Source organism: Drosophila bipectinata, chromosome 3R (assembly GCF_030179905.1).
Source record: "Drosophila bipectinata strain 14024-0381.07 chromosome 3R, DbipHiC1v2, whole genome shotgun sequence".
NCBI classification, from domain to species: domain Eukaryota; kingdom Metazoa; phylum Arthropoda; class Insecta; order Diptera; family Drosophilidae; genus Drosophila; species Drosophila bipectinata.
This window is the reverse complement of record NC_091739.1, coordinates 4,387,813-4,397,373: the sequence shown is the minus strand read 5'-3', so window position 1 is coordinate 4,397,373 and position 9,561 is coordinate 4,387,813. Positions and strand designations below refer to the sequence as shown.

Here is a 9,561-nt window from a genome sequence, read left to right as displayed (position 1 = left end):
ATAATATTATACCACATCCCCTTTAAAATTTTGTATAAAATATTTTATGAAAGACGATCACTTCGAATTCGTTAACATTCTCCCCAAAGAAGATAATAAAAATACATTAGGAAGTTAGTCATAAATATTTATTCAGTTTAGTAGGTAAGCTTGCACAGTTCAATAATAGCATTTTTATGATGATTCGTCTTTAAACAACAGGTTATTGCAAGTAGTAAGCCATAGAAGGATGCGCTTTCTTTGGATAATTCTGAATAGTTTTCCTCTGTAAGCTGGATGGGTGTGTGAATGGTTTTGGGCGTGCAAGTGTTTGAGTGTTTGTGTCTAAAATATTAAATATATATATGTTTAAAGATATTAACCAAAGCAACGATAAGCCACAATCGAAAATCACATTAGGTTCTTAAGTGACAGAATGCAACGAACGGAAAATCCCGAAACGCAATAATAAATAACAACAAATGGCGCCGAGTGCTGAAAAGTGATGTGTGAGACGATCCGTGGATCAACTGCTTGCAAAAATACATTTCTATCTCTGTATGCCGAAAATATGTACTTTTTCTATCTTTGTATATCTCTGTAATTTCCATGGATAATCACTGTTTGACACCCGAAAATGGAGCGATTGCTGGATCCAGTTTTTTTCGCGACTAGCTGCGCAAATCAATGACCTTTATTTTGGCCTGGCCGTCCATCCGGATGTGCTGGGCCTCCATAAAAAGTGGCGGGTCATTCGGATGCGGATGAAAGCCAGTCTGCCGACACTGGGCTATAAAATCCAGTCCGTAATGCGGCGTTAGTATAAAGAAACCAGTACTAAGAAAATAATTATACGTAAATATATTAGAGAGCTATAGATTTACAAGTGACTCACGTGTTGTACTTGGGCGCACAAACAATGGCCAAAGCCTCGGGCATCATCATCTGGTAGGAACAGTGCGTATGCAAGTCAACGGAGGACAGAAACGCAGTCTGGCTGGGATGTGTCTGTAAATTAAGCCATTTTAATATCAAATGTAACTTTTTGTTAGCCGGAGACTACTAACATGTATCCAGCCTAGGGTAATTAGCTGCATCTGGTCCTGGACATCAAAGATCTGCTCTTCGTGCATCGTGTTGCAGCTGTCCGGAGTGCCCTGCTGCTGCGGGATGATAATGTGTGTGATGTACAGCTGATTCTGCGACAGATTACCAGCCAGAACTCCGCACGTCTCGATGTTTTTCGAGGTGTTGGCGTGTGCCAGCTGCAAGAACACATCCATCGTATCCCCCGGCACATGGACGAGGCGTAGTGACCCCGCCAGAAGGGAGTCCGTGCGGTTATAAGCCGGCTTCTGGTTGCGATCAAAGCTGGGCTTGGAACTAAAAAAAAAAGCGTATTTGTTAGAGTGGTGTTGTACTACTTTGAACTAAAAGTGTCGACAGGTGTCATACGGCATGTTTAAAATAAATATTGGAAAATAAACACCAGAATGAACAATGTTTGTGTAAAATTTGGATACGCCTAAACTTATCAAAACTAATATAATCTCAATGTCAGGTCATACCCAGATTCGTCATTGGGGAAAACATAGTTTTTTTTTAATGCATAAACAATCTATCACTTTAAGGAAAGTATCAGTGCCTTATCAAGCCTAATCAAAATCGTATCGTTATAGCCGTCATAAAAACGATCGGTCGTAAAATAAACCCAACCGCTAAAAAGCTTATGTTTGTTGTGAAAATTCCAAACAAAAACCTTGCGGTTTCAAATGGCCCCATCGTTGCGCCTCATCAAATGACAAAATGAAAATAATTACAGGAATACCTAGACACTTCTGAGTTGGATAATCGAATACTTTAGGCTATTTCCAAACAAAAACTTACTTGGGTGTCTTATCGGCGACGGTGGCTTCGCTGGCAGCTGGTAATAGGAGACCAGAACCCGATCCCGGCAAGCTTCGATTGGCGCCCGTTGGAAAGTCGTTGGGATAGACCACCTTGTCGAGCAGGTCAAGATCCGGGGCTGAGGGCTGGTTGACCTCGTCAATGAGCACATGAAGGTTGGCTGGGATCAGCGAGGGTATAGTAGTGGCACTAGCTTGCTCCCTTTGTCGCTGTCGTTCCCGTTCCAGTTCCCGTACACGTTCCGCTTCCTTGCTCGCTAGGAACTGTTCGTATTCGCGTTGATAGTGTGCCTGCAGCTTGGTGCGCAGCTTCTCCGTCGTCGGCATAATTTCGTCCTTGATCTTTTTGCTGATGTCGCGCACCTCAGACTTGACAGAGGCATAGTCCGGATGTTGGCGAATCTTCTCAAGGAACAGTGTCATGTAGCGGAGGTAGAGGATGAAGGCGTTTTCATGGTTGCCCTCCCGTTGGTAGACTTTCGCCATGCGCAGCATCTCAGTGCCCGAGCGGTAGTAGCTGCAAGGACATTCGAAAAGGGTACGAGCATGAGAAAATCCTTGGCGGCAAGGTCGCCCACAAAATCGAAGGACTCACCGTGTCACAGGCATATTTTTGTCCACCTCGATGAGGGCTCCGCAGTGCGACAGGTGCTTCAACCTCTCCTGCGGCTCCACGACGCCCATGCTCATGTTGTTTACCGACTTTGACATGGTTTCACTTGCTCCGTATCTTCTACTCTGTTCCTGCAAATCTGCATCTGCCTCCTTCAACTCGCCGTTCCGTAGGTCTGTCTCCGCTTATTGTCTGCTCCGATGGCTTTGCATGGGCTGTCAGTTGCGAGATTCGCTATTTTGCAAGGTTCTGGCCAGAAGAATTATTACTCATAATTACGCAGGTGGCGTCCTCTGGAAAACAACACAACAACAATCGAAAATCGAACAGCTGTTGGCGTAAACAACTATCGAAAGAAGTCCACCCCTAAAAAAGGTGTCGTCTCTAAGAGGGCGCGGGCAATTTGAATGTGTAGTTTTGTGAAATGAAAAGCAATGTAGATTTTTCTAACAAAAAAATGTTACAATTCTATTATGTTAGAATTTTTAAAATATTTAATACGAAATAATTGAAAGAGCTTCAGTTAAAACTAATGGTCCCTAATCAAAAGACGCTAAATTTGAAGTCTAAAACAACGAATATATACGAATTTAATAAAAATTTGTAATAAATAAAATTCATACTATAAACCAAGTGTTTGGGTAACGAATTGAACTGTATTGTTTTCGTGTAAAAAAAATTTATATTTAAAGCAATATTTCGTTATTAAAGCAATAAAGCAATGTTATTTTTTGTAACATTATTTCCTGGTTTTATTTTTACTGCACGTGTCGTTTTTTGTCTGTTCAGTACGCTCGTGCACTTAAGTTTTTAAGGTATGTATGTAAAATACAGAAAAAAATAAGTTTATTCAGGACAGCCCTATAACGAGAACAATCAAGGTGCCATAGAAAATATAAAAGAAGAAACCATTAGCTAAAATATAAAACATTATCTCTTAGGAAAAGAAATAAAAAAAAAAACCGTTTACAAACAAATGACCTTTTTATATGACCAGCTTATATATATACCCAAAAGCGAAATAAAAGCCTTTTAATAATGCGTTGCAAATTTAAATTTGTGAAAAGTATAACAATAATTCTTCCTATCAATTGCACGTAACCTAATCCGTATCTCGGCAAATAAAACACGGTTAATCTTGGTAGTACACTTAATAACACAGCGATAGTTGGTAATAATCAAAGTGGCTATTTAAAAGACCCCTTGGCGGATCGATTGTGGAAATCTTTTGCCCGTTCATTCAGTAGCAGCGCGTGGTCTGAACGAAAAGGAAGCCATTGCGACTCCTCCTGGCCAGCCGGGCATCTGTTTCTCTGGGGTAAGTCAAATATCAGGCAATTAGCAGTTTAAATATTGGCGATCCAAAAGTGCGAATATCTGTTGTTTGCGGGGGTCAAAGTGCACACTTGTTTACCCAAGGGTATTAGCACTAAGTGGCCCAATCTAACGCCACTGATCTGCGGAAACTAACGAAGCGATATGATAAGTTATCGCCGGATTATTTAAGGCATGCAGATCGGGCAAAACCTAGATACAGTGCAGGTGGCAATATTGGACAGAGTCAAGAGCTCAATGAGTTATTAAAATTAGATAGTTATCATTTTTGAATTGACGTTTAAAATTGTAGAAATGAAAGAAAATTTCTCCCTGTTTAAGCCCATTGTTTAGGGCTTGTAAGCTTGTTAAACATAGTAAATTTTTTGCTAAAATTTGTAAGCTAAGTGGTCTTCAGAGATTGAAAAACCATGATTGACCGCTTGGGAAAGTGACCAACTGAGGGATTGATTGCACGTACGCCCGCAACTAGCCAAAAAAAAAGAGAATAAATAAAAGCCGAAAACCAAAAAACCCATTCACAGATGTAGACGCCGAAAAGCGAACAAAAATAAATGCGATAAAAGAGAGGGAACTGAGCTCGGATTGAGCCGCGGATTGAGTTTGGCTTCCAGCTCGATCAGTTTTCAGTCGAGTGCCAGCTTGGGCGCAAAGCGGGCGACAATCCCACGGATCTCGGTTTTGGGTTCGGTTGAGATAGTTTCGTTTTGAATGGTTTCATTTGTGTTTTTTGTCGGGGCGGGGGAAGCAAAGTGTCGCCTTCGTGGAAAGATAAATAAATAAATACAGAAAAGACACAAACAGAGTAGTGCCCAGCATGTTTTGAAATCAGTTTTCGGCATCGACAAGCCCCGAATCGCAACTGCAAATGCAGCACATTGCCGGGCAGTTAATTACATCGAATTAACTTTAATTTGGCGTGTGATAAGCTCGCTATAATTAAACCGCTACACCGCGTTAAAACTCAATTTAGACCAGCTCGGAGTTTGGCTTTGAGCAGATGAACTGGCGAGTGAACAAGTTGGCCGTTGTCAAGGAGCTGCCTTATTGCATAACCCCCAAAAAACAAGTCCAAGCATCCCTAAATCAGTGCAAGTGACCTCAACGAAGAGATACCCACGTATAGCGTATATTACCTCTGTATGGACCGCATTAAGTGCGAAGCGTATAAAAGGCTCATCAACCGAAATCTTCTGTAATTTGCTCAATTGGCGCGTTGTCCGGCGATCAGCGTTTGGCGGCCTGTATCCAAGAGATACTTTTGCAGTATCTCTACCTAGCAGCGTGTAAGTGTGTGTTACATTTTCGAGCCTCTAGGCGATTGCAAAAGTATCTGAAGACCTGAAACTGAAACCCCGCATCGAAATCCGCACAAAATTTACGTGTTTACACAGCCATTTGTATCGGTATCTGTATCTTTTGCGATGGCCCTGCAGCAGATGGTTTGGCCGCATAAATGTTATAGCTTTTTAGTTTTTTTTTACCGCCTGTCCGATGCCCGATCCGAGCATATTTATTTAATTTTCGTTTTCAATGTCAGCTCGCTGTTGTGTGTAAATTATGCAAAGTGTGTGGTCAGGGGGTCTTTTGGGGGAGCAAGGAATCACAAGCTGCTTTACATGCACGACACTCGCCCACTCGATTTCCAATTTAACGCCTTTTTTAGGGAAACCAGAGAGTTCTAGGCGAAGCTCCAGTCTGCATACAAAAGAAGTCGATTCATCACTTCGCTTCGAAAAAAAGACAAGGGAAGTTAGTTGATACAAAGGAAGGAAGGCGTTGTTTATGGGGGTGTATGGAAAACCCCACTGGTATTGGCTTTCAAGAGATACAATGGATGTGGCTATGATAGCTTCTGAAATTTCCATTAGACTAGTACATGAATGGAATACCTAAAATTTGGATCTTTTTATTAATTTCTTCCTTATTATTTGGATTTAAATACTTACTACTTTTATGACCGCTACTGTATGATGGCCTATAAGCCACTGAAGAAGCCGCTTTGTGTTTCGCAACTGATAAAAACCGGTTCCGGAGACAGTCTGATAAGAGATCCCCCGGCTGCGGGTCGGCTGTTTGCTTTTGACATTATTGTTATTATTATTATTGTTATTGTTACTCGGCTTGATGTTGTTGCTGCTATTGTCGCTGGCTCGTTGTCAATAAGTCTGCTGGAGGTCACACCCCACCCAACGTTGATCCCATTCGAGCGATTGCCAACTGCAAGCGGGAGGGGGGAATTTGCATTTGTCCGCTGTGGCCAATTAATAGATGATGGCCAAGTGGATCCAGCTGTCCAGTTGTCATTTCGAATCGATTGCTTTCGTCAGATATTTGCAATCTACGCTTCGATTGCCAAATACGAATGAGGGATTGCTGATTTCTGAGACTTTGAATAAATGAAAAGATTTCACAAATACGTTGCCATTGTTCAGAACTGGGGGGAATCCTATAAAAGATTAATTTTCAAAATCAATCTGTATTAAGTTTTTATAAAACAACTGGACGTTTAAGCACTTTAATAAACGTGAGAAATATTGTCAAATTATGTTAAGCAGGTTTATTATCACCATTTAAAATTCAGTTTTAATTTATTCATTATTTTACGGTATTTTTGAAAATAGACAGACACTAGAGGAATGATTATAAAATCTATAACAATTTACTTAATATTGTTAATTGTTCAAAATTCATGTCAAAGATAATGGTTGTTTAATTGAGTTTCTAAAACATGATCTATTAATCTGAACCATGTCATTAGAAATAAGTGGCTAGTTTATGGTTGGGCAAACATGATCATTTTTTATAAATTATTTAACTAATGCTAGATATTTTATAATTTAAAATTGTTTTCTTCTTCCAGATTAAAGTTAACAGTTGAGCACCAAGATGGCGTTTAACAAGATTGTCTTCTTGGCTTTATTAGCCCTAAGTTCCATTTGTGGTTTGGCCTCTGCAACCTACAAAGTGGGCGTGGGCCGAGCTGACATCACAGGACCTTCTGTGGAAATTAATTTTGTGAGTTTATGACCTTACGCAATATCCATTATTGGCAAGTTACTTATAAACAAATTTCTTTATAAACAGATGGGCTATGCCAATATTAAACAAATTGGCCGGGGCATCCACACCCGAGTCTTCGCCCGAGCCTTTGTGGTGGAGGACGAGAACGGCAACCGAGTGGCCTTTGTGAGTGCCGACTGCGGCATGATGGGCTATGGCCTGAAGAGGGAGGTGGTGAAGCGTCTACAGGCACGTTATGGCAATATCTACACCACCGAGAATGTGGCCCTGAGTGGCACCCACACCCACGGTGCTCCTGGTGGATTCTTGATGCACTTGCTCTACGATATCTCCATTCTGGGCTTTGTTCCCCAAACCTTCGAGACAATGGCCCAGGGCTTGTACTTGGTGAGTTGGTGATTCTTGCTTTTTAGTATCTTTAAATTATACGTTTTTTTAACGCCCATTTAGAGCATCAAGAGAGCCACCGACAACCTGGTTAATGGTAGGATTTTCCTTTCCAAAACCACTGTCTTGAATGTAAACATCAACCGCTCACCCTCCTCCTATCTGAGAAATCCCGCCGAGGAGCGTGCTCAGTACGAGCACGATACGGATAAGACCCTGACCCAGTTGAAGTTTGTGGACTTGGATAACAATTTGCTGGGAGCATTTAACTGGTATGCCGTCCATGCCACCTCGATGAACAACACCAACAAACTGGTGACCAGCGACAACGTGGGATATGCTGCCCTCCTCCTTGAAAAGGAGTACAATCCGAACAAGATGCCTGGCAAGGGAAAGTTCGTAGGCTCCTTCTGCTCTTCCAACCTCGGGGATGTCTCGCCCAACATAATGGGTCCTAAGTGTTCTATTTCTGGCAATGAATGTGATCTGCTCAGCTCCCGTTGTCCTGCCGGTGAAGGAGATTGCTTCGCCTCCGGTCCCGGTAAGGATATGTTTGAGAGCACCCAGATCCTGGGTCAAAGGTTAGCCGATGCTGCTCTCCGTTTGCTGGCCGACAATAGTCAGGAGACGGAGACCAAGGCCCGCGAGGTCACTGGAGATGTTCGCTTCATTCATCAGTTCGTGGACATGCCCAACTACAATGGAAGTACCTACAATCCTTTGAGCCGGAAAATCGACAAGATCCGTGGATGTCAGCCCGCTATGGGTTACAGTTTTGCTGCTGGTACCACCGACGGACCAGGAGCCTTTAGTTTTGAACAGGGCACCACCACAGACAATGCCATGTGGAACTTCGTGAGGGATTTCATAGCCGCCCCAACCCAGGAGGATATCAAGTGCCATGAACCAAAGCCCATTCTTTTGGCCACTGGCAGGGTAAGTTTTGAATTAGGTTTGTTTTAAATAAAGGGGTTTTGTGTTATTTTCTTAATTATATCAGTTTTAAAAATTAAATTTTTCCATTTAAATGTTGTCCCTGAAATAAATAATAGCCCCACTTTCAACGTTCACCTCAAACTTTGACCCAAAAAATGCACTTGAATATTAAGGTTTCTAAGTTTTTGAAACTTTACTTTTTTATAAATTTAATGTTTACATTTTTTATGAGATATTTTAGTTTTGTTAGTTTTTATTATAAATCTTTACTATTTTTAAATTTCAGGCCACCTTCCCTTACGAGTGGCAGCCAAAAATTGTGTCCGATCAGTTGCTGAAAATAGGAGACGTTATCATTGCCGCAGTTCCCTGCGAGTTTACCACAATGGCCGGAAGACGTCTAAGAAATCAAATTCGCGCTGCTGCCGAAGCCATATCCGGTATCGAGCCCGAGGTGATCATCGCCGGACTGACCAACATCTACACGAGTTACACCGTCACCCCGGAGGAGTACCAGGCCCAGCGTTACGAAGCCGCATCCACCATCTTCGGACCACACACCCACTCCATCTACATGGATGTTTTTGAGCGATTGACCAAGGCGATGATGAAGAACGAGACCGTCGAGCCGGGTCCAAGTCCGCCTTACATGAACGATGTGATGTTGTCCCTGAACACTGGAGTCCTCTTCGACGGACATCCCATCAATACCGATTTCGGTTACGTCAAGTCGCAGCCTAACAAGGAGTACGGAATCAATGAAACCGTAAAGGTCACCTACATATCTGGAAATCCTCGCAACAACCTTTTCACCGAAAAAACATACTTCACTGTGGAGCGAAAAATTAATGAGGATCGCTGGAAGGTGGCCTACACGGATGCCAGCTGGGAAACGAGGTAACCAGGGTCTGGCAGCTCTTTTTTTAATCTTAGATACTGATTTTTATTTTAATTTCAGAATGATCTGGCACCGTACCAACACCATTCTAGGCTTCAGTGAGCTAGATATCTACTGGGACATTAGTCCGCAAACACTTCCTGGAGAGTACCGCATCCGGCATTCGGGAGAGTACAAGTACATCCTCGGCGGAAAGTATCCCTACGAGGGTCTGTCGCATTCCTTCACCGTGAAGGAGGATTAGGTGTAAATTAAGACAACCCCGATAGAGAGTTTGTCCCATTTAAATATTCCTGGCCAAAAATATTTTGGCCCATCAAAATGAAAATCCAACACTGATTCCATGTATTTATTTACCATTTGTAAGTGAGAGGAAAAGCTTTATTTTTGCAGATTGCGAATAAAAAAGATGCCAAATTTTGTTGAAACTAAGTTTGAAGTTGTTTTATTTAAAATGGGATAAGAAAGCCAAAAAAAAGTTT

The 9,561-nt window shown here is 42.0% G+C and overlaps 2 protein-coding genes across 5 annotated transcripts; one reads left to right on the top strand and one right to left on the bottom strand.

The window, feature by feature from the left end:
* Nucleotides 1-114: 114 nt before the first annotated feature.
* Nucleotides 115-2,902, bottom strand: LOC108128000 (STAM-binding protein). 3 transcript variants are annotated; one of them, XM_017245348.3, is made up of 5 exons: nt 2,482-2,893; nt 1,867-2,403; nt 1,047-1,362; nt 875-987; nt 115-816 (listed from the first exon to the last, which is right to left on the bottom strand). In XM_017245348.3, the coding sequence occupies exons 1-5, from the start codon at nt 2,595-2,597 to the stop codon at nt 651-653; spliced, it is 1,248 nt and encodes a 415-aa protein (XP_017100837.1). In that variant the 5' UTR covers nt 2,598-2,893; the 3' UTR covers nt 115-650. The 3 variants fall into 3 exon arrangements, with proteins under 3 accessions (XP_017100837.1, XP_070137521.1, XP_070137520.1); XM_070281420.1 differs by lacking the exon at nt 2,482-2,893 and having other exon boundaries at nt 1,047-1,142; nt 1,193-1,362; nt 1,867-2,173; XM_070281419.1 differs by lacking the exon at nt 115-816 and having other exon boundaries at nt 1,047-1,142; nt 1,193-1,362; nt 2,482-2,902.
* Nucleotides 2,903-3,750: 848 nt separating this feature from the next.
* CDase (neutral ceramidase) lies at nt 3,751-9,511 on the top strand. 2 transcript variants are annotated; one of them, XM_017245712.2, is made up of 6 exons: nt 3,751-3,817; nt 6,698-6,852; nt 6,922-7,245; nt 7,309-8,181; nt 8,468-9,078; nt 9,140-9,511. In XM_017245712.2, exons 2-6 carry the CDS (start codon nt 6,724-6,726, stop codon nt 9,321-9,323), a joined length of 2,121 nt encoding a protein of 706 aa, XP_017101201.2. In that variant the 5' UTR covers nt 3,751-3,817; nt 6,698-6,723; the 3' UTR covers nt 9,324-9,511. The 2 variants fall into 2 exon arrangements, with proteins under 2 accessions (XP_017101201.2, XP_070137789.1); XM_070281688.1 differs by lacking the exon at nt 3,751-3,817 and adding an exon at nt 4,454-5,118.
* The last annotated feature ends 50 nt before the right edge of the window (nt 9,512-9,561 follow it).

What these genes read in the sequence shown, in the direction of transcription:
- LOC108128000 (XM_017245348.3), bottom strand. Translation starts at nt 2,597, where the DNA reads ATGTCAAAGTCGGTAAACAACATGAGCATGGGCGTCGTGGAGCCGCAG. An exon ending in AAAAATATGCCTGTGACACG is followed by an intron (nt 2,404 to 2,481) that starts GTGAGTCCTTCG and finishes ATGTCCTTGCAG; the next exon opens with CTACTACCGCTCGGGCACTG. An exon ending in TTACCCTAGGCTGGATACAT is followed by an intron (nt 988 to 1,046) that starts GTTAGTAGTCTC and finishes CTTAATTTACAG; the next exon opens with ACACATCCCAGCCAGACTGC.
- CDase (XM_017245712.2), top strand. Translation starts at nt 6,724, where the DNA reads ATGGCGTTTAACAAGATTGTCTTCTTGGCTTTATTAGCCCTAAGTTCC. An exon ending in TGGCCCAGGGCTTGTACTTG is followed by an intron (nt 7,246 to 7,308) that starts GTGAGTTGGTGA and finishes ACGCCCATTTAG; the next exon opens with AGCATCAAGAGAGCCACCGA. An exon ending in TTCTTTTGGCCACTGGCAGG is followed by an intron (nt 8,182 to 8,467) that starts GTAAGTTTTGAA and finishes TTTAAATTTCAG; the next exon opens with GCCACCTTCCCTTACGAGTG.